Source organism: Centruroides sculpturatus, unplaced genomic scaffold, assembly GCF_000671375.1.
Source record: "Centruroides sculpturatus isolate CEXI.00-Female unplaced genomic scaffold, Cexi_2.0 scaffold1591, whole genome shotgun sequence".
NCBI lineage: Eukaryota > Metazoa > Arthropoda > Arachnida > Scorpiones > Buthidae > Centruroides > Centruroides sculpturatus.
Window position 1 is genome coordinate 92,137 of NW_019386006.1, and position 24,938 is coordinate 117,074.

The 24,938-nt window shown below is 26.3% G+C and overlaps 1 protein-coding gene across 1 annotated transcript; it reads left to right on the forward strand.

Annotated features, from left to right (window-relative positions):
• Window positions 1-868: 868 nt before the first annotated feature.
• LOC111613076 (transmembrane emp24 domain-containing protein 6-like) lies at window positions 869-23,825 on the forward strand. The gene is made up of 4 exons (XM_023354381.1): window positions 869-1,191; window positions 10,483-10,603; window positions 16,508-16,653; window positions 23,449-23,825. The coding sequence occupies exons 1-4, from the start codon at window positions 994-996 to the stop codon at window positions 23,680-23,682; spliced, it is 699 nt and encodes a 232-aa protein (XP_023210149.1). The 5' UTR covers window positions 869-993; the 3' UTR covers window positions 23,683-23,825.
• The last annotated feature ends 1,113 nt before the right edge of the window (window positions 23,826-24,938 follow it).

Below are 24,938 nucleotides of genomic sequence, written 5' to 3' on the forward strand. Positions count from 1 at the left end.
CCATTATTTTCATAAAATGTGCATTCCTGCAAGGTTTTTTTCAAACTCTTTCCGCCCTGTGGGCACTAAGAGGGCCTCTTTTTGCAGGCCCATTATGGGTTCGGCCAGGCCCACAATGGGGCGGCCGGGTGGTGAGGGACGGGGCCTGATATATCCGGTCGGATCATCCCTCTCGACCCATCTGGATTCAATCCCGGGTCCCCCAGAGCAGTAGGTTGCCATCTTGACCGCTCGCCATCCGGCCGTCAATTCCTGCAAGGTAATGGCCCTCATGGCTGATAATAATGACATTCAACAGTTGTGTCCATTTTTATACCAAGAACTTGGTGGCAACGCATGCTTATGCATTTTCATTGCTTGCACCGCCAAAAGCTCCAAAGTTTTAGTTATAATTGTTTAATGGAAATGTCTTCAGTACGTCTTGAAATTCACATAACAGATTTGGTTGCATTTGGACTACTAAATATCTCTCTAGATAGCGTCGAATAAGATGCTTTAATGGCTGCATGACCAAGAAGGCTAATGCGCTACCCTATCGCTCGGAATCGAATCCGGGCAAGCACCCCAGAAATTTTTATAGGTCGCTCGTCCGTCCCTCACCACCAGACCACCTCATTTCGGGCCTGGCCCAAGGGCATGGAATGAGGTCTTCTTAATATCCATAGGACGGAAAGGGTAAAAATGAAAAAAATAATAATAATTACGGTCACCTGGTACAGTATATACAATAATAAATTATGAATAATTTTGCTTATTTATTACTATTTTCTTATCTACTATTCGAATAACTACCGTAATACATTTATAAACTACCGTAATTTACAATTTATAAACTACAGTCTAATGGATAATCTGTAGATTAACTGTTTAGCACGTGGGTTATGGTTAAAACACGTGAATGAACTGTATTAAGCGAAGCGAGAGAAACGTCATCATCTAGATCAGAGTTGGCATCATTTGATTTTGGGGAAGTGCCGAGTTAACATTTGCCAAATGGCGACTGCCACGTCGTCTGTCACGTCGGTCGTGTTACTATTGCTTTTCGTATTTTCTGTATGTGATGGCGATACTTACACATTTGATAAAGATTTAGGAATTGCATTTGAATTTAAAGTTCACGTGGATGCGGGAAGAGAAGAATGTTTCTATCAATTTATTCACGCTGGATCGACGCTATTTGTTGCTTTCCAGGTGAGAACATATGTTCCACTGTTTGCTTTCGTTTCAGTTTAAATAGACAATACAATACAGAATAAATAATTGTGTGTTCTGTTTTACAACTGGTTCGTGTATTTGCGAAAATCTTAGAAACAGAATAAAATCAATTCCTGTAATTGATTAATTTGAATTGCCGCGTTTCTATTAATTCAAAATTTTGTCATTGTTTGTCTTTAAGAATGCAAATCTATTTATTTTTATATTGTAAATATAAAAATAAACACTTTTTCCAACATGCTGTATGCTTTTGAAGAAAAGCTTATAAAATTGTTTAAAATGATAACTACAGAGTCTTTAAAACATTTTGATAATATAAAATATTTTAAAGAATCAATATATAATTAATGTCGATTAGCAATTTGAAAATCTCACTATGATTCACAGCAAGAAGTTACAATCAGTGACTTGCAGTATAGAGTTAATGATATATGAACATACTAATAGTTCACCTTAATTATTTTAGAGTTGGGGTATCGCTTAAATATAATTACCATTATTTTAATAGATTTTATGGAAAGATGACTAAGATATTTAAATTACAATTATTACCTAAGGTAAAGCAAAATTAGAAACTTTTGTTTTTAAGAAAAAAATATTTATTTGTTTAATTTCAGTTATGTAAAAGGAACGTCAAATGTTATTATTGTTAACCTTCTTCATTCAAACAATAATAATCATTCAGAATTGTCAAAGACAAATGCTTTATAACATATTCAAATGCCTATTTGAAGAAATGTTTGAATTTGTCTTTTGACAAAACATTAACAATATGTGAATAAACTTTGTAACAGTTTTGTAAGAAATATAGAAACTAATTTCAGTATGTTTTGAAAAAATTTTACTATAAATAAATAAATTTATTATTGAATATGTAATCATTTGACTTCAAAATTTAGATCATATTGGTAATTTTGATAATATAAATTTCAGAACAGTAATAAATATCAAGAAACATAAAATATTCCTTTTTTTCTGTTTTGAGTTATAATTTTCTCTGAAGGACAAGACATTGTGAATCACTAGAGTTATTAAATAATTTTAAGTTGTATAATACAGAGTGTCCACAAAATAAGTATATAACTTTTATATTTTATTACAAAAATAAAACATGAAATAACAACTCACTTATAATGTTAAAGTTTATAATACAAGTGAAAGGTTTTTAATAAACATGAATAAATCTCTAAATGTGCTCCCTTGGTTGATCACAGGATATCAAGACGAATAGTCCAATTCAATCCAATTACGTCAAAAAATGTTTGGTGTAATCAAGAGAAATACTTCATTAATATGTTTTCTGAGTTTAAGTGATGTTACCTTGTTCTTATGCACAATATCTTGTATTCTGTTTTGAACTTACGTTGAACTGTTCTTAATGATTTCGATTCTGCAAAGAAAAAACATATGCTGCTTTTTCTTGTAGCATAGTCATTTTTTGTTTCTTTTCACTTTCAACAATGTTTTTCCTTCTACAAGACACAGCACCATCTTCATTGTGAGTTAAAAAACTTTATAAGGCCATATAACACTTTATAACATTTGATGGATCTTTTGATAATCAAAATAATTATTTTTTGTAAGTGTATTTCTTTTAATAGAATATTGAAGTTATATACTTATTTTGTGGACACCCTGAAAGGCATTGTATTTTGTTAAAATACAGTATATACTATAGAACACAAATTATGAGAGATAATGTGGACTAATGCTAATTCTGATAACTGAACACTTGGATAAAATGGACAGCCATCCATTACAGCAGTGTTTTTCAACCTTCTTGAATACGCAACTCCTTTACAAGTTAAAAAATTCTGGCAACCCCCCTAGGGCCATATTAAAACCATATCAGTGATTTTAAAAACTATGTATTTAATTTTCTTTCTGTTGAGACAAATTATTGTTGTTTAAAATGAAAATTTCAGAAGAATCGACAATAATTTAACACACATAAAGTATGAAACTTCCTTTAATTATAGCATTAGGGACAGGGAACTGTTCACCTTTTTTTTTTTTTTTTTTAGGATCTGAAATTTCAGCTTCTACTTTTCTACTTTTTATTTCTTTTTGCAAATTAGCTCAACACTTTTTCTGCTATCATTTTCTGGGGTGGGCCATAATTCTTGCTGAAATTGTAGTTTTTTTAATGTAGTGTAGGACCTACAAACACTTCTCTTTTTCTTCTACCCGTGACCTCCCATGTAAGGCTGCACGACCCTCCTGGGGCCGCGACCCACAGGTTGAAAAACACTGCATTACAGTATATCAAATCAATCAATTACAGCCATAATTTTCATCCATTTTGGGATGAAAATTATGAAAGGTTTATATGGTATCATTTTAAAATACATGGAAGCTTGTTTTATACCAGGGATTCCCAACCTTTTTCCCTTTTAAGAAAAAATTTTTTCCATCAACTCCCTTCAATATTAATTATACTATATTATATATAAATATATATGCTATAGCTTCTTATGTAATTTTTAAAAACATCTAACATTTATTTAAGAGCAAAAATGTACAAAATTTAAAAAATTTTTAAATAAATTTTTTATATTCGCAAAGTTATATTGACCTCAAACTTTCATTGACCTTGTTGAAAAACCCTGTTTTATACCTTAACCCTTTAGTGGGCATACCTTTTAGTTATAAGAGGATGCCCTATTACATCATATATCCAATATTATTGCATATATGATGTAATAATTCTTATCTTCCAATACTAAAATTATTTTTAAAATATGAATAAAATAAAAGAGGGAATTAATCTTAGAACTTTTTACTAAACAAAGATGTGGTTATAAATAATATACATAATTAAAAATAGCTCACCTTCTGTTGTTCTCCTTCACACATGGCACATTTAGTGATTATATGATTAGGTTTCTTGCAGTCATTTTTACCACATTCATGACAGATTAATTTTGTTTTACTATTTTTGTTTTCTACAAAATAGTCATCTATCTCATTGTTCAGAGTGACTGTCAGGATATTACCCTGCTCTTTTGTAATATCCTTCTACTCTTTACATAATGGGAGTGGGTACATGTTGTAAAAGAATATCATATATTATGCAGTAGCTTCAAACTATGACTTAACATCAAATCAGCACTCCCACAAGATTGTACTTGTTGCAATCGTGGCTATGTGAGAAAAGTTTCCAGGTTACACACTCCTTGAAAAATTTCTGGTGTTGCTTGTTCAGATTTGATCCCAGATCTCCAGAGAGGTAAAACTGACACCTTAACTATATCAACCATCTGGCTGATAAGAAGTATTGTATACTATGACCAGAATGTGTAAAATAAAAAAGAATTACATTACAAACTATAAATCAGTTTAGGCTTTGTGTTTTGTTCTATTGGGTTGTTCAGAAAGTAATTTTGTTTTTTTTTCCGTGGAAAAAACACAATATTTTTATAATAAATAAATATTTTATTGAATTATATATTAACCTTTTTGGTCAAATACCTGTTGTCATCGATTCTGGTAGTAGCATGATTTCACATTCATAATAGTTTTGATTGTTGCTTACAAAAAACTGATTCAAGTGATTTTTGACATTGTCATTTCAAGTAAATGTCTTACAGTTAAAAAAAATTTGTATGGACAGGAACAAGTAATAATCTGTACTGGATCTGGGGAATATGATTGGTGTGATAGCATGTCCCATCTAAGTTATAACAGTTTCTGACAAGTTACCAAACTTGTGTGAAATTTGACATTATCATGGTAAAACACTACACCTGTTTTGTTGATCAGTTCTGGCTGCCTTTCTGTTTGATGATATTACTCAATTTGTTTACTCGATGGCAGTACACTTTTGAATCAATTGTTAAATTCTCTGGCAAAAGCTCCAAAAAAATTTTCTTAAAATCTCACCAAAGGGAGCACTTCTCTTCTCTTTAAGAACATGTGGAACCCATACATCAAGCTTTGAAACGAAACCAATTTGTTTCAAGTAATCATAAACAGTTCCATTTGACAAATTTAATCTCTTAGTGATTTCACTTGTTGTTATTCGGCAGTTTGCTTCAATCAGTGTCTTTATTTTGTTTTCATTGGCTTCAACTGGCCATCCAGAACGTGGTGCACCTTCAATATTGAAATTGCCAGAACGAAATTTTGTAAACCAGTTTTGGCACTATTTTTCTCTCAACACATCATCTCCATACATGTACCACAATTTTTTTTCTTGCTTGAACAGCATTTTGATTTTTTGGTAATAAAAAAGCAAAATATGCCGAAAATGATGCTTTCGATCTTCCATATTTGATGGAACACAAAAAATAAACAATTGCACAGAATCAAACAAAATTTTTTACAAATAAGCCTTAAAATGCTAGCTGTCAAAACATATAATAATAATACGGTTTAGAATGAAAATGATGAGAAAAATATGACTAATCTGTCTAGTGGTAAAAAAAAAGGAATTACTTTACGAACAACCTAATAGAATCCACATATAAACTGATTTATTTTATTTAATATTTCTAATACTACAAAAGATACAGTAAACTCCCGATTATCCGTGCATGAATTTAATTTAAAAAAAAATGATTATATGTGTATGTATTTTTTAAATAGTTGCTCACTTTCATGTTTACGCATCCTATAAGTATGCACGTGTTCGTATTTAGATGTTTGAAGCTGGTAGTGGTGGTATCTGAAGTCAACTGGACTGGTTTTAGTTAGGCTGCTTTTTCCGCACCGGATGTTTCTTTTTGGAGGAGAAAACGATAGTGAGTACATTTATACAAAGTTTCGTTTAGTTGCATGTTATAATATGTATCACAATTTAAGATTTCATTAAATGTACATATGTATAATACATATTATACATAATATTTTTTTAAAATAAATAATTATAATTTGGATTATCCGTGCCACTTCTCCCCATTATTAGCCCGGATAATCGGGAGTTTACTGTACTTAAAAATATTTAATCAAACAGATATTCATGAAAGGACAATTATACTTTATTTCACATCTGTTATTAATAGAATGCATATATATTATAAATGTTTTAATAAATATGTCATATTTAGCCTAATTTTGTCATATTACTTTAATTTATCACATAACATAACACTTGTTTAATTTCATTTTTAAATGTTTTACCTGTTTTACTTTGACATTAAATGTAGCTACATAATTTATAATTACTATTTTTTAATTCTTTGATTAATTTTGGTTTGTTTACATATACAGTATTAAGGATCTGGCAGAAAGAAATAATTGTCAGTATGAAATATAGGAAAGATTTAAATCACCACTAGACTGGAATGATATAATAAATACTTCAATCAAAAGCTTTAAATTGTATTCCAGTAAGGTTTTAATTTGAAAAAAGATTTTCAACTAACATTATAGACCTGAAGATCTCCAATTGCAGATTGAAAACATTAGTCAAAAACCTTTTTTCAAATAAAAATCTTACTGGAAAACAATTTAAGGCTTTTGATTGAAGTGTTTATAGGTAAGATTAATTTTGAAATTGATATAGTATATATATCTCAAAAAATTTTCATCAAAGTTTTCACGCATCTTTGCAGAGGTGCCTGTCCATTGGGAACTTCAGGCACATGCCTCTTTTGTCTGAGTTATCGTTTCCCTTATCACCAAAGGGATCCCAAATTCCATTATTAACAAACAACACAAAATTTATGTCTTTTAGACTATTCTGTAAATATAAAAGAAACCAAGGAATGATATTTGTCCATTTTCCTATGCAACTTTGTCGTATGTTGACCAAAACTTGAGGCTAACATGGTCTTGAAAACAAGGAATATTTCTTGTTTTAAGACCTTTTTCATGAGATGCTAGAATGGTTGAAGCAGCTAGAAGAAATAATTATCATCTATGTAATTATTAGCATAACTACAAATGAAAGCATGAAAGAATAGCCTATATAGTTTATTTTCCTATGAGTATGTTGTTCTTTTTAATTTGATATCAAGTTTTTTTTTGTTGATAGCAACTTTATTACATGTAGTTAATTAAAAGGTTTACTATCATTAGTTCTTATTATAACATGAAGGTTTTATTGTGCTTAATGGAATTTGAAGAGTTGCTCATAGTATATAAGTATATATGTCAAATGAAAACCCGATATCTTAAGCAAATACACCTACAACTGCCATAAATTATCGGGCTATATTTTGGATATATGATTATAGATTAGAAATTAATTAAAATATTATAATTATTAATTTTAATAAGAGATGGCACCTAATGCCTTACTCTAGTGCCAAATTCATTTCCAATCTATAATCATATATCCAAAATATAGCCCGATCATTTATGGCAGTTGTAGGTGTATTTGCTCATAGTAATGATAACAAGACAGTTATTCCTGCCTGTTAATGTTTGCAAGCTTTCGACAACTGAAGACATGGAAGACATGGTTCTTAATCCTACCTTTACTTGCGTGATTTGTAATCTTATGATGCTTTTTTGTTTGCGTCTCAGTGAGAGATATTTGGATGACAAAGTGCAATTATGTATGACAGTTTTTGCAATACAGAGAATTTTATCATCATATGGGTCTCAGTTATAGTATAAGTAACAGTTTTTAACTGATATTTGTTTATTTTATTTTTTAATGTATCAGCACTTGGAACTGATTTTTTAATTTCTTTGAAGGTCCAACAATCTGATCATTTTGTCTTGTGCTATTTTGTGACAAACACCACTATTTAATAATTGATGTTCAAATTGCAAGAAAACTTACTGCCCAGATCATGCAACTTCCATGCATGAAAAATGTGAAAAAGAATACTAACTTTTATAAAAATTAATAAAGGCTCATATCATTTGATTTTAGATTCAAATGCATTATAATACTTTGTACAACTTAAATTAAGGAGGGTCTCCGTCACTATGATTGCAGTCTATGTCACAAATTGGATGATTGGAGATAGAAGGTTAATTATAAGTAATGTATATAGAAAACACTATTTTCTTAAATAATTAATAGAAATATAAAATTTTAAGATTACATAATTTATTTTAGAAGAGTAATATTAAAGTTACATATATATTTTTAAAAACAGCTGCTGCTGCAAAAATATAGAATAATAATTTATTACTGATCATATCTGTTTTAATTTTATATCTAAATTTATTCCTCAATTTATTTCTCTATTAATAGTTTTTATATATTTAAATAAATTAAGTTCCCCTATTAATTTTGATTAAAATTTTCAAATTGATGCCAATTTAATTTATATATATTTCGTGTATATAAATTGGAAAGTTTTTATCTATTCAAACAATGTTTTCTCTATTACTTCAGAAATTTAATAATTTTTCAAGTAATAGAGAAAAGTAAAAGATTGCATAAAAGATTTTTTTTCAATAGATATAATTACATCTAGCAATGTATAATATGTTTATATTTACTCAGTTTAGTTATATCAGCTCAGTTTTAATGATTTTATTATTTCATGATTACACTGTGTTCTTTTTTCAATAGTAAAAAGACATTAGACTAGTATGAATATTAACTTTGATTATATATATTGCAGATTGGTAGATTGATTGAAATCATCTCAACAACATATTATATATTTGGTTTAAATACTACTGATTGGTTTCAACTATATACAAAAAAGAGAGAGAGAAGAAATCAAAAGTGCAACTATATATTCTTTCATATATTTGCATTTCTTTTTCTCTCTTGTTTTATTGACAGCCACAGATTATTTAAATTCCTTCTGTGAATTTAAGGAATAAAATTATTGAATGATAGGAATAGTGCATTATTTTTTGTAGTGGTATCAAAGTCTTTTGGTATGTTAAAAGACATCAAGACACTAGACAATTAAATGCAAAAGTTGAATTCTGTTCTTGCAGTTAGAATAAGATTGTTTTAAGTAAATGATTTCTATAGAGAAAAGTTACCATTATTATACTAAAAAATTTTGCTCATTGTTTAAATTGCATGATTTTCGATGTGCAATTTGTTCTTAATTCTTTGATTTAACACTACTGTGATTTTCATGATAAAAAATATTGTGTGTAAAATCATATGAGATTTAATTTCAGCTTCAGTTATTTGTTTTTCTAAAAGAACTGAATACTGTAATACAATGTAATATATGTATATTATACAATTATTACAATATATATACATTATATATATAGTACTGTACTGTATAATATATATTTATATAAAACTGAAGTTGAAATTAAAATCTTACTTTTTTCAAGACTCTTATGAGTTGTTTATTTTTATTGCATGATTTAAATACAGTGGTACCTCGGTATATGTCTGCTTTAGAATATGTCGAATTCGGAATACGTCCTGTTTGGACGAAACAAATTTTGCTTGGTATACGACTTAATTCAATTATACGTGCTATCTATGAACAAGTAACACCATCAGTGTACTAGACTAGACTAGACGTTCGCGATGCCACAGTTTCTAACTTTGTTAAATTTCTTCTGATTTTAATTTGTAAGTAAAATTTTATTATTTTTATTAATCATGAATTGCAAAAAGGAAGTGAAAAGCAACAGAAAACTAACAAAAATGACTAGAATCAGAATGGAACTGAAAAAAGAGATTGTTGAGGAATATGAAGGTGGCATGCGTGTTTGAGATTTTAACTGTTGCCTACCGTATTTCAAGAACGACGATATGGACAATTGCGAGAAATAAAGACATTATTAAATCTGCTAACGTTGCGAAAGGGGTTAAATCAATTTCTAAACAGAGATCGAAGACATTAGATTATGTTGAGAAATTGCTTTTGCTTTGGATAACTGAAAAACAGTGTGCTGGCGACATCGTATCGGAAGCAATTATTTGCAAGAAAGCTAAAAAGATACACGCTGATCTCACGAAAAATCAAGCAGGAACTAGCCAGGAAAGCGAGGTGTTTAAAGCCAGCCATTTTTTTTCATGAGAACAGATTAATCATTTTTACATTACTTCTTATGGGAAAGGTTGGTTTGATATACATCCTATTCGGTATAAGTCCAAACATTAAGAACAGATTAAGGTCATATACACTGTACACCGAGGTTCCACTGTACTCAGATAATTTTATTTTATTTCTGTTATATTGATTTTTAAACTAAATTTATTTTGAAATGGACCATTTATTATTATCTTTTAAAAAAATGAAAACATTTCAAAAATTCAACTAATTACATTAAAAATAATTTAATTTTTAATAGAAATGATTTTCAATTTATAGAAATCTGTATAGCCTATTTATTTGTTTCATGTTAATCAAAGATTAATTGTTTAAATTTTAGGTAATGCGAGGAGGAGATGGGATGGCTGGATTTGCAATTCGTAATCCAAATGGATTACATGTATTTCCTTACCAATGGAAGCCTAATGCTGAATATGAAGAACAGAAAGTTGAAATATCTGGTGAGATAACTGAAAAAATAAAATTTTGATACAGATATTGTATAATCATATATTTTTTCATTATAATTCTTGTTAATATCTATTTATAACAATAATAATTTTGAATTATTTTGAAATACAAGGATTTATATGCATTTAAAATTGCAATATAAGCACATGCATATTCCTATGAAAATGCAGATAAATGCATGTTAAAATGCCTGAAATATGCATTAAGAATGTTAAAAGGGCCAGTAATATTTACTAAACTTTGTAAATTGAAATGCATATGTTTAACTAACTTCTATTACATCACACTTTTTAGACGGGAGGGGATAAGTGTGTTTGACAATACATTTCACAAGGGATTTGAAAATTATGACATCACAAGACAAGGTATTAGAATAATGTTTCATGTAGGTGTGCAATCAAATCAATTATGAATAAAATTGCATGTTCAATAAAATTTTATAACTTTCTATACTGTCTAATTAATAAATATTAAATTTATTTTTAAATGTACCTATTAATGGAGAAATCATTNCTTCTAATTATTAATTAGAGATTCAGACTATGTACAAAAAATTATTTAATTTTTGAGTCTATCAATTCATCCTTTTTCACACACCACAGAAGTAGCCTTTTACATCGGTTTGAAGAAATCACTTCATAAAAAACGTATAACAATAGGTAAAAATTTACAATTAAAAACGATCAGACGTCAGCCTTTCATTTTAGGTATCTGACGCCTTAACATTAAAAATTTAGTAAATCTTCTCACCAACTGCCAAGTTTTATACCATCTACAAATTTTACCTATTGTTATTCGTTTTTATGAAGTGATTTCTTCAAACCAATGTAAAGGCTACTTCTATGGTGTGTGAAAAAAGGATTAATTGATAGACTCAAAAATTAAATAATTTTTTGTACATAGTCTGAATTTCTAATTGAAAATTAGAAGAAAAATATCCTGAGTTCATCATGAAATTGTAACTGTTTACAAGATGTTTGAGGATGACTGGGTTAACCTGGTTTCTTGTAATAAAATGAACACCATACACACTTTTCCAGCAAAAGGAGTTTGCTGAACAAACATTTTCGATTTTTTTATGAACCTGCTTCAAATTTTATAGTTTGAAACTTGAAGCAGGTTTATAAAATAAACCGAAAATGTTTGTTCTGATTCCTTTTGCTGGAAAAGTGTGTATGGTGCTCATTTTATTAGAAGTTATCAATTTGTTTTAATTTTGGACTTTAACATAGTTTCTCCATCTTATATAGTTAATAGTTACATCGCTGGTCTAGTCATATATTTTTGTTTAAGCCCTGTAGAAACAATGACAAATGAGTAAACTCTTATTAAGTTATTAACTAATTATAGATTTAGTGTTTAATGTTTTGGTCCAATTGATATTATTGGTTCTACTAAAGTTAGTTTCAGTACAAATAGCAACTTATCTGTGATTACTTGCTGTTTTGGCTCATTTTGATGCTTTAAGAATATTTCAACACTTGATATTGTATTTTAGCATAAACAATTTGTGGCATACCTTACAATAAATAATTTATTAATCTGCTTTAAATATGTAGGATCCAAACTCCTGTACATACTTTCTTAGCAATGCAACATTAGATTTTGCTGTTTTATCCATATTATTGATTGAACTAAAGTTGATATAATGAATCTTTTCTGTGCACACTCCATAATCAGAAGTTTGACTACTTTGAGATGTTTGAAATTACCTCCCATAAGTGAACAATATTTTTTGAAAGATTTAAATTTAACATTATTAAATTAATAATTATTCTTGGGTATTCAGGAGTTTATTTAAACTTATTAATTAAGCTGTTTATTAAACATTTACTGCTAGAAAGCGTATGGAAGGTGAAATTTTTTTGAGTTAATTTAATTTGTTTCTTTTGCTATGTATGCATTTTTATTTTTTTAAATGAAATCTTAGTATAACATCATTGTGTATTTTAAATTATAAATTTGTCCTGAAATTTCAAATATGTTCTGATCCAAATATGCAATTCTGTTTAATTATGAATTTTCACCTAAAGATGACAGATGTGAATTAGCTGTGGAAAGTGTTTGTGAAAATTGTTGAAGTTTGTTAATTTTTAATTTTTGTTAATGTCAAAAAACAATGTTTATTTTGTTGTATAACATGTTTGATGTTGAATACCAAGAAACTGTTTAAGTAAATTAATAAATATAACATTTTAATATAATTAATTCAAAGGATTTTGAGAATTTGAAAAATGAGAGATTGCCTGCCATGGTAATGCCATGTTTATTTGGGGGACTTTAAAAGAATGTGAGATGGATGATTCAAATTTAAAACATTGACATTGTACACTCATCTATAATAGCATAGTGAAGTGGTATTTCTCATATAAACTATAAATGTGCAAAAAAAGATTCACTGCCAGAAATGGACTTCAGTTGGAACATTAGTACTTGCCATCATATAAACAAGCTGTAAAGATTATAAAGCAGTTATTTTGTCCTGAAAATGTTAAAAAAATGCAAAAAAGTAAAAATCATAAATACATATTTCATATGCATTTCTGATTTTTACTATTTATTATTGCAGATATTATTGATACTTAAAAATCAATATTTATTATTGGACAATTTTAATTTTATCTACTTGGACTCAAATTGTGTTTGTATTGAAGTTTCAATATCACAGATTTAAGGAAAAGAATATGCACATGTATACAAATCTGATCCTTAAAGATAAGAATCTGTACAAAAATGTTTAAGATATTCTCTGAAATAGTTTTAATTTCTTAAACACACTTTTTATTTTTTATCTTTTCTGACCTTAGATAAAGTTGTCTTTTTTAATCAATTCTTTGGGCCATAACTAGGCCATTTAAATATATAGAAATAAAGTAATTTGGACTAAAGTAGCTATCTTTTATCAACTTTAATAATTTGAATTTTGATGTATGATTTATCTTTCTTGAGATTGAGATTTTCTTTTAGAATATTCTAAATTATTTAATTTATTTTCTAATTAATAAATTTAATACAAGATGGCAACTTCTTAGTCTATTTTAGTCTAAATTACTTTGTATATTTAAATATCTGTTATGACCCAATGAATCTAGTATTGTTATTTAATTAATTTTATAGTTTCTGGTTTAGTTTACTGTATAAAAGCAATTTATTTTATTTTACCTAACAGATAATTAAAAATTAATACTTGTTTTCTTTGGCTGTTTTTGATTAATTATAATATAATAATTCAGTTTAATAATTTAATTAATTAATAAACTAACTTAACATAGAATCAAGAGGTGTCATGACTATCTTGAGAAGTTTTAATAATTAGAATTTTTACTTACTAGTTTAGAAATATAGTGTCTTATCAATAGAACAGGTATGGGCAACCTTTTTCTATGTAAGAGCCACATTTAAACTTTCGAACTGACTCAGATCATACATTAAAAAAAGAAAAAAAATGCTGGTAAATCAGTTAGTTATTCATATATGATTATAAATTAACATATGTATACTTAATTTGACTTCTGTCATTGATGTGAACATAATATATTCAAAATATTTGGTTTAGTTTTAGTCACTACTAGTTTTAAATTAGTTTTGATGTGTCTGTTAGCCAATTTCTTGTTTTACTTTTTACTAAGTTGTAGAAAATAACAATAGAATTTTTGTTGCATACATCCTAAAGTTGGGAAATTGATATATTTTGTGCAAAACTGGCTGCACAAAATATTAATGCAGACTGCAGGTTGTTCACCTCTAATCTAGAAAAAGGTCAGCTAGAAGTGAGATTTGAATACACATCTCCAATATATTGATTTTCATTGTCAATTTTTATTATTTAAACTCTTAAATGTGCAGGAGTTGCAGATTCAAAGAACATTTTAAGTTGATTTTTTCTCTAATTATTTGTAATTTATTAATTTAAAAAATTCTACTTGTTAAAGTTTCCACAAGATTGCAAATCTTTCTATCCTCACATTAACTAGTTGAATTAGCTAGTTGATTAATTACAGTAAATTATAACAAAAAAGCTTGGCTGTCTATTATTATTATTATTATTATTATTTTTAATTTTTACTTCACAGTTACTTGTTTTTATAAATTGAAAATTTATGATTTTATATACAGTATTTAATTGGTATGTGATGATCTAGTTATTGATTGAAATAAAATTTAAGATTAGTATTTAAATTTAATGTCATTCATATGTTAATTTATATATTCCACAAGGATTTTGTAATTTGTCTTGTTTCATCTTGTATTAAATCATTTCTTTTAACAGAAGTTTAATAATGATTTTGTAGATTTATAAAATCTAGAACAAAACCTACTGCTTTATTCCTTATTTATAAAAACACACAGAACATAATCTAAAAATCTTTAATACATGCATCATATTCATAAATACCTAATGAATTATCCAGTTTTAATTAATTTTAGATAATATCTCTCTACAGTTTTTATCATTTATAAAAATGTTCTTAGCCACTATTCTATTCTATTGCAATTACTTTTTTAAATATCTGGCATGTTGTTTTAAAGTAGTTGATATAAAGAAATTTCATTAATCTTGCTTTGATAGAATGATGATAAAATGAAAGTTTCTTAATGACAGAATGTTCAAAGATACTGTTTTTCTTTTATCATGAATTATGTGATGTAATATAAACAAATTAAATAGTTGTGATCAGTGGTGACTTGAGAAAATATTTTTATGTGAACAGTCTATTTAATGTATCTCACTGAACTGATAACTCTGTTATTAGATGATGATGATGATTACAATATTAAGATATCCTAATTATTTACTGAAATCACAAGCATTCAATTTCAATACTCTTATTTGAAATGTTTTCTTTTATTTCTAAATTATAGTTTTTTTCTAGAACTTTAAAAGTGTTATTATCTTCAACACTTTTTAATGATAAGATAATCACTTAAAAATTATTTTTCTTAATTGCTAAATTTAACAAGGTTTACTGGAAATGCTAGATAATAGCCATTATTTAAATGTATGAGAAAGTGAAGATACTTAAATTGCTATTAAAGTATATATTATAGTAAGAAAGAATAAAATATAAAAAGTTTTTTACATTATTTAGTAAAGATTTCTAGAAATATGTAGAAGATAACTTGCTTAAAAGAAAAGTGTTTCCATGCAAACAGAATCATGTTTGCTTCAATTATGAAAGTTTAAATTAGAAATTGAAATTTAAAATAAATAGAAGAGTGAGAAAAGTTTTTGAGCATTTCAGAATTTTGTTTCTGTTAATGTTAGATAGATTAAAATTATTTATAATCTTTATGTAATAATCATACTATAATTTTAATGTTTATTTGCATTATACTGTTTTTAATAATAATAATAATAATAATAGGAGTTAGAAAATATTTTCTTATCTGAATTTACTTGTTTACTATGAATTTACTATGCTTATGGTCTGAAATATTCAATTAAAATGTTTCTTTTGATGGATTTAAAATCTTAATGTTTAAAACTGCAAAAAATTTTATTATGATTTAGTATTTTTACTAAAATAAAGATAAATTGTTGAAAATCTGAAAACACTTTTATTATTTTATATTTTATTTAACAAACTATAATAATTCTAGGTAGAGAGTTTAATAATTACAGTTATTAATACATATTATTAATTATTATTAAAGCTTTACAAATAGTATTTTCTTATAGTAGAGAATTATAGTAATTTATAATACTGTATACTAGACATTGCTTAATAAATTTTTAATTATTTTTAAGTTTTAAAATAGTATGATGTATTAAAATTATTTTAAAGCAAAATATCTTTGTAATCCTGTTTTCAGATTTTTGAATAAATTTGCTAGATATTTAAATTTAAATAGCATACAATATTATTTTTTTATTAAAGCATAATTTTTTACAGGTTATTATCAACTTTGTATAGATAATTCTCTATCTCGATTTGCATCTAAACTTGTAAGTTTATATGTTAATTCCTTCAAGCGTGATGAATGGGAGAGTTACATCAAAGAATTAGAAGAAATGGATGTCACTGTGGCCAACTTTACGGTAATTTACTATCTTGTAAAATATCAAATGGAATTAACACCAAAAATAACTTTAATAAATATATTTAGGTTTTATAGTATTAATCAGGAAGACAATATTTTTGAATGAATAAATAATAAGTAAATAATTCTGGAATAATAAAAAACAAATCAAGAACAATCCAAAACTGTTTTAGTTTAAAAATTAATCTGATTAATTTTAAACTAACAACATTTTTGGAGTATTCGTTATGGATTTTATTTGTTTTGATTCAGTTTAGTTCCATTTTATTTTTATCAAATTTGATAAATTAAAATGATTGCTTCATTGAATATTATATTTATTTTGATATTTAATTGATTAATTATTCATAAAAATAAATCTCAATGGATCTTAGAAAACTCCATAAAATGTATTTGTTTAAATTATTAACAATTGTATTGCTTGATATGAATTTTTTTTAAGATAACTCACATATAGAATTCATTTAGCTTTTTTTCAGTTGCATTCTGTTACTTATAATACATGTTATTATGGAAAACCAATTTTCTGTCTTAGATTGAGAAAAATGGTCAATGATCAATATAATCATTAAGAAAATGAAATAGTAAAAATGATCAGAATTAAGATTTACAACTGCTCAACATCTCCAATGCCTTTATTCAAAGTTATGATAGTAAAATAAACCACTTACTTTTATAAGTCAGTTTTAACAACTTTGATTAGTAATTTTGAAACTGACTCTCATTCTCAGATCTTAATAATGATTTTGTAAAGCAAACAGTAAAGCTGTCAGTAAAACAAACTGTTTTAGTCTATTCAAATTTGATCAGCACTTCCACATTTTAGTGACTTTTGTTTTTTTAAACAGTATATATTTAATTTAAAAAAAACAAATAATTCGGTGAAAACAGAATACAACATACTCATTCAACTGTGTTCGTATTGAAATATCTAATATTGTATTTTCTGATATTTTGTTAAGCAGCTGTTTGTTAAAGCTCTTTTGCTGTCTGAGGGAAAGAGCTAGACATAAATAGCAAAATAAATAAGGCATCCTTTTATTGGATATGTCATTCTTTATCCAAAGTATTTTCTACAAGCACTGTAGTGATTCCTTCCATTTTATATCTTATCTGTATTCTTTTAAAACTCTCTTCTAACATTCTAAACTTACTAACATTCTAACATTCTTAAGTACTATAATATGCCTTAGTACTCAATTAATTCTTAATGAGAGTAAAATTTTATGCATTTTTAGCATTTTTTTATAATAGAGAGACTTTCATTCCATATAATATTAAAATCTATATCTTCTATTACATAAGCCTATGCCTTGATGTATCAGAACAACACTTTCTAAGTAACTTAGTCTCGTCTAGATCTGCTATTTTTATTTTTCTTACTCTAAAGACTATTCAATTGTTCTCAACTATCCATAGTAGATCAGGTCCACAAACATTTTTGACTGTTGACTCCTTCAAAGATTACTCAACCTTTAATTGACTCCTCATGTTTTTTTGCTAATAATGATGATAAAAAAAAATAATAATAATTAATAAATGTGGTGAGTGAGTATTAATCCACACACTTTTCGTACAAAAGATCTACTTATAGTGTGCAAATTTACATTATCCTGAACTGTCATATACATAATCCATTAGACTAATAATTTTTAATGAGCTGTTCTAAATTGACTTCTGACTAATTTCAATCCTCCAAAATACCGTACTGATCCTATTGGGGACTGCTATGGTAAATGGTAAAAAGGACTTTTTATTGACATATTTTTTATAAAACTAAGACAATTCAAACTTCATTTACAGTTTAATCTATTATAATGTACAATAATTAAAATTTTACTATTGCATTTTAATTTATAGTGATGATACACAATCACAAGACAATGTTCCATAATTCGAATAGTAATGCAGATGTGTTGTTCAGTTCTTTTGTATAAAATGCAGCAATCCTAGCTTTCATCAGCTATGAATCAAATTTATAATCATCAAGATCTTAATTATTTAGATTTATATTGAAATCATAAGAAAGTAAGTTCTAAAAAAAAATAGAAAGAGTTATCAAAGAATGTAATAGTCAAATTAAAAAATAGCCTATAGTATTTTTTTAAAATATTTTAATAGTTTGCAGTTATTTGTATTTATTCCTCTGACATATGACTTCTTGTAACCACTTACATTACATATAAGCGTATTTTATTATTTTTTACTTTTCTTGTTAATTATTTTTTTGTTTTAATTGTTTCAAATAAAATCTATACCTATATTATTATTTTGAAATGCATATACATACAAATTTTCATTGAGTTGCTTTATTTGAATTATAGTTTTTATGGTACAGATATTATATCAGCAAACCTTGTTTATCTATAATAGATTATATAATTTATGAATTTAAATTTAATATGATAATTTTGAAAAATATTTTTAAACTGCAAAACTTAAATCAATTAATTACTTTACTTTCTCTTTATGTCATATGAATTTAAGCATTCAGTTTTAATCTATACTAATATTATAAAGAGGTAATGTTTGTAAGAAGTACTGTAATTAAGTTTGTATGTAGCGGGTAATCTCCGAAACTACTCATCCGATTTCAAAAATTCTTTCACCAATATTTAGAATGGAACTTCAAGGTGGACATAGGCTGTATATTATTCCGTTAAACATTCATATAAATTACAATCTAGGTTAAGGCTTTTATGTCCAACAGATGGCGCTACGAGTACGACGACCTAAGTTTGNTTCCTCCGCGGGGGAGAGGGACAGAATTAAGGCTTACTGTGAAGAACTTGGCTTCTATTATACTATTTTAGATGCGGTTTTTTGCGTTTTTGATTGCGTTTTAATAGGGTACGTCAACAGAATATACACTACAAAGGGATTTTTCGATATTCCCCCCGCGGGGGAGAGGACAGGATTAAGGCTTACCTTGAAGAACTTGGCTTCTATTATACTATTTCAGATGCGGTTTTTTGCGTTTTTTATTGCGTTTTAATAGGGTACGTCAAGAGAATGTACACTAAGAAGAAATTTTTCGAAAATTTTCCCCCTCACGGGGAAAGTATTATACATTTATAATAGATACATTTTGAGCCACAACAACGCGTGGTCTGTTCGTTTTTATTATGAAACTAAATTTTCATGCTATTTATAGGTGAATTTATGAATAATACATAATCAGTTTTTTGAATATTTGATTATATTTTATAGAAATTACATTATTTTATTGATATCTTATCATATTTTTAATAAAATTGATTTTAATCAAAAATACATTGCAGTAACGATACAACAATTTAAATTATTTTTTATAATGGTCATTAATTAAGTGCATAAAATATAGTTTATCATCATTCTGATTTACCTTTTATAAAAAAAAGTATATTATTTTTATTTTTAAATTTTTAAAATTTTAAATATTAAAACATAACATATGGGCATATGCACAAAATATAAAATTTACTAATTAATTAATACAATTACTGACATTTTCATATAAACATTAGTATAGTGATTTTTATTATATATTACATCATGGTTAATTAACTACAGTATAATATATAACAAAAATGGCTGTATAAATTCAGTTAATTAACTAAGTATTGAATAGTTTTCATAGTTAGTTTTCTATTTTAATTTTTTTATAGCATTTTTGGAATAATTATTTAAGGATTAATTAATGAATGCTTGCCAGATAACAAATAATAATTGGAAATAAAAGAATAAAATTGGTGACGAGACTTTGAAATATAAAAATGTTTTTAAATAGCAAGGTACATAGATTTTAATTACAATTAGTTATGTTTTTATAGTTTTCGTAATTGTTTTTTAGATGTGTATGTAACATTAAGGTAAATTCTATTTATTAGTAAGTAAAACAATACAGTAAAATCTGTCTAAATAAAAAAGAAATCTGCCTAAATGGGAAAAATATTTCAGAAGAGAGTGATTTTCTATGTTAAGAGAAAATCCATTCAAAACAGAAGCCAGCCAAATGAAAAAAATGTTCAGTATCATGCAGTTCTGGTTTATGAAAGTTTTACTGTGTGTGTAAATAGCAAAAATGTTATATGAACATCAGTTGATAATTTTTCACAATTTGAAATTATGTGATCAAAAATAGTCACTTCTTGATGTTTTAAAGGAAACAGGTTTTTCTTGTAGCATTAGAAATTATTTTTCTATTTTTATTGTTAGCCAAAATGAATTTTAACTGTTTTGATTCCAGACAAATATAAAATTAAATCATTGTCATATATTATCTCTAATACATGAAAAATTTTTCATTTTTCTTATAATTGATTGAATATTTAGTATATTTGAAAAAATCCTAAACAGCTTTTTCCTATCTTCTCTTTTATAAATTGAATGATATAAATACTGCCTGGATTTTATGATACTTGAAATAAAATTTTTAATTTTAGTTTTTTTTATATAAATTAAATTTGATGATTAGATAGGTATTCTTGAAGATAATCATTGAAAAACTTATGTAATAGTTTTCAGGAAAATATAGACAGGCATATTATATAATTTTTATTATATAGTTGGGTATGCTAGAACAAACACAATTGATTCTAGGACCTCATTTGTTATGGTATCTGTTTATTCTAGCATACATTGAAATATGTGTGTTTAGATGTAATCCATTCCAAGTCCAAAGACTAGATCAAAGTTACATTTTAACATAACCATTTAAATAGGAAAAACATAGTATAAAATCAAAAATATAAGGGTAAAAATATTATAAAATTAATTTATTTAACTTCTATACATTATATATGTAAATTTGAAAAGCAAAAAATCTTTCTGTACTGAGAAGTATGAAAAAATTTTCCATAATAATTGCCATTTGTTTTTCATTAATCCAAACTAATAGAAGAAATTCCATCTTTTCCACAACACTACATTATTAACTTCTTAATATAGAGATTTCCTTTGCAATCTGTGCATTTTTTTATTTCTTCCTTATTCTTTAAAATTGTACTGATCATTTAACCATACCTTATTCAGCATTCATATTGCCTACACTTTTTTCATTTTCTCTCTTGGAAATTATTTTTTTCTTAATGTATAAAGTTAAATAGCTTTCTCACTTTATTTTGTCAGCTTGAGGCTAAAATTATGTAGCAGAACAATTTTAAAAACATGTTTTTATTGCTAAAGACACAATAAACAACTATTTGAACTTTAGTCACTGTCTTATTATAGTTTGTAATGTTTTAATCAATGGGGAAAACCTCAATATGTCATGCACATGCATGTGCTATGTTGGCTAATAGTATTTCTTTGCCTTCATTGTAGCAGCTTTGTTTGTTGTAACATTTTGATTTTGTAGATAAAAAGTATCTGTTATAGCATACCCCACTGTATTTTTTTAATTATAAATCAGTTGACTTTAATTCTAGTATAACTCAATCTACACTGACTTCGAGGACAAATTATGACAAGATTAAATTAAAACAGTTAACAAATCAAAAAAGTCAAATTGTAAACAGTGTTGTTCTTAAGATATTCTTCTTACTTGATGATAATTCTTGTATATTTTTCTAAATATAATTATTTCTTTAAAGTTTAAATTACTTTAATTTTTAAAATATGATAATTTGGTTGTAAGCTCATGATAAATTATGCAATATTTTCTAGGCAACTTATAAATTGAGGTAAAAAATTATTATAATTTAAATTTTATTTCAGAAAAATTTAATATTAAAATATATTCTGAATAAAAATTTTTATTCAGAATAATAATAAATATTGCTATATATTGCAGTTAAAGATTATTATTGTTAACAATTAACATCAAGCATGTTAACTAACAGTTATTTAACATGTTTGTAGTGAAATTGCTATATTATAGCACGATTTCCTGTCTTTAATAATTTAATAATGAATGGCTTTGTCTTATATATAGTGGAAATAATAAAGAAATTTAACAATAGATCAGTAGACATATTATCAAAATAGCATGAAAAATGCAATAGTACATAAAGGAATTATTAGAAAGTCAAGTCAAGAAGTCACGAAAACTAAGAAGAATAACTTGACAAAATAAAATTTCTGTGAATCTTTGTTCCTTTTAAACTTTGATAACACTTTACAGCATATAATATAATGAACATATTTTTCTAACATTATTCAGAATGTTTTAAAAGCAAAACTATTTTAAAAATATTTTCTATAACATTTCCTATCAATAATTTTGGTTAAAGTATAGTGTTTATTCTGATGACTATTTTTATCTTGGAGATTTTTTTCAATTATATCAAAGTGATAACATATGAAATTTTAGAAATATACTTCATCTTTAACAAACAAACAAACAAATAAATAAATAACTTTTTTCAAATATATTAAAAATATTACATAAACAAGTAAATTATTAAAGAAATATGATTTGTATCTGAATACAGTAAACCTGTCAAATCAATATATTGATTATATATTTCTGAATATAGTTAGTATAACACTGTAAGAAAAAAAAAGTGATTGATCATTTGAAGAATATTCATAATATAACCCTGTAATTTAAGATTTTAACATCATTTCTGTAAAAAAAAATTAAGTAAAATTGTATGTAAGTTATTCACTTTGTTTATTTTGGTCTTCATAAATTATACTTTATATCCTTTAAAAGCTAATTGATTGATATATCATTTGTAAATCTTACACATTATTACCAGAGCACTAAAATATAGCTTGCTTATTAGTTACCAATGAAAAATATTTTAAAATTTAGTAATTTAATTGATATTGAATTACATCTTTTTTAAATGTTAATTATTTTAACTAGGGCACATTGAAGACTGTTGACGAAAGAGTTGGTGAAATGCTCAAATATCAAGATCAAAGCCGAAGACAAGTTTCAAGAGATTGGTATCTAGTAGATGCAAACAACAGATGGGTTCTTTATTGGTCCCTTGCACAATGCATTGTCATTTGTATCACATCAACCATTCAGGTTGTCTTTGTGAGAAAACTATTTGAGTTTAAAAATGTCACACCAACGGCAAAGCCAAGAGCTTGATAAGAGATCATAAACTTTGCCAAATGCGTGCCTTGTGTTTGCGGGTAAATACTTCAAAATTGTCGGTCATTCCATTTTTTATAAGTTATTTTTTGTCAGATATAAAACGACCAATTAAATAAAAAATTATTTAAATACTTGAATTTAGAAAAATTGTTTTTCTTACTCCTTAAACAAATTTAATTATACATTTTTATTTATTCACTTCAAAAAATGAAAATATCTGGCATTTTATTAAAGAATAATATTTATTGGTCCAAACAGAAAAATGATTTTATTTCATTTGTTTAGTAAAAAGTTATGTGGTACTTGTAAACAAACACTATTAACAGGATATTTTGAAATGATATAGGGTGGAATTTTATGATGCATTCAAATTAAATATAATACTGAAAAATTTTAAAATAAGAATAACAATCAAATATTTCTAACATTATTTTACAGAAATTTTAATATATTTATTTAAAAATGTTTATCTAATTTTGAGTATGGCACCCGTTTAAATAGGAAACAGTTGAAAAATTCCGCAATTGTTTAAAATATTTATTTCAGTCTATTTAAAATTAAAATACACGCGATGCCCTTCACGATAAAATTGATTGACATTCTTTAAAATTTCTTTCATTCAAAGTTAGTAATTTTTTGTAATTTTCAACTAGGAAGAAGATGAAAAATCCGTTTACTTAAATACTACTTCTGATGAGAAAAGGAAAAAATAGCCAAGTATGTAGTTGATGTAACATTCACCATTGTTATCTTTCTGTCGTATAATTTAATTTCTGTAAGTCGGACAATAGTATTGTCCAGCCAATTATCCATATAGAAGATAACACGATTAGTGTCGCCAAGTTAAGTCTGATTCCGTCTTCCAAGGACGATACTTTCAAAAAACAAAAAGAAACGATTTCAAACGAACCCCAACAAAATTTGTAAAAATATTTTATTTTTTTCTAAACGATATATTACAATTTAAATTTTAATATATATATATGTATGTATATATAATTAAAGGCACGATTTTTTTGTTTACAAAGTTTAAAGGGTGTTTCACAACCTTAGTTATAACTCAGTTGCCCTTTAAATAATATAAACATGATAATAAAAACTAATAATAATTATAATACTAACCCACAATTTTTTTAAATATTAGAAAGAAAAACCTTTATTGGTCCTCGCTAATAAATTGTTAAAAAGAGTTTGGATTATATTTCGAGATACACGTCATGCGGTGTTATTTAATGAATATAACCCGACAT

Excerpts from the sequence above, each read along its gene's own strand:
- LOC111613076 (XM_023354381.1), top strand. The coding sequence starts at position 994 with ATGGCGACTGCCACGTCGTCTGTCACGTCGGTCGTGTTACTATTGCTT. Across the intron at positions 1,192-10,482 it reads CGCTATTTGTTGCTTTCCAG|GTAATGCGAGGAGGAGATGG; the intron begins GTGAGAACATAT and ends TTTAAATTTTAG. Across the intron at positions 10,604-16,507 it reads ACAGAAAGTTGAAATATCTG|GTTATTATCAACTTTGTATA; the intron begins GTGAGATAACTG and ends AATTTTTTACAG.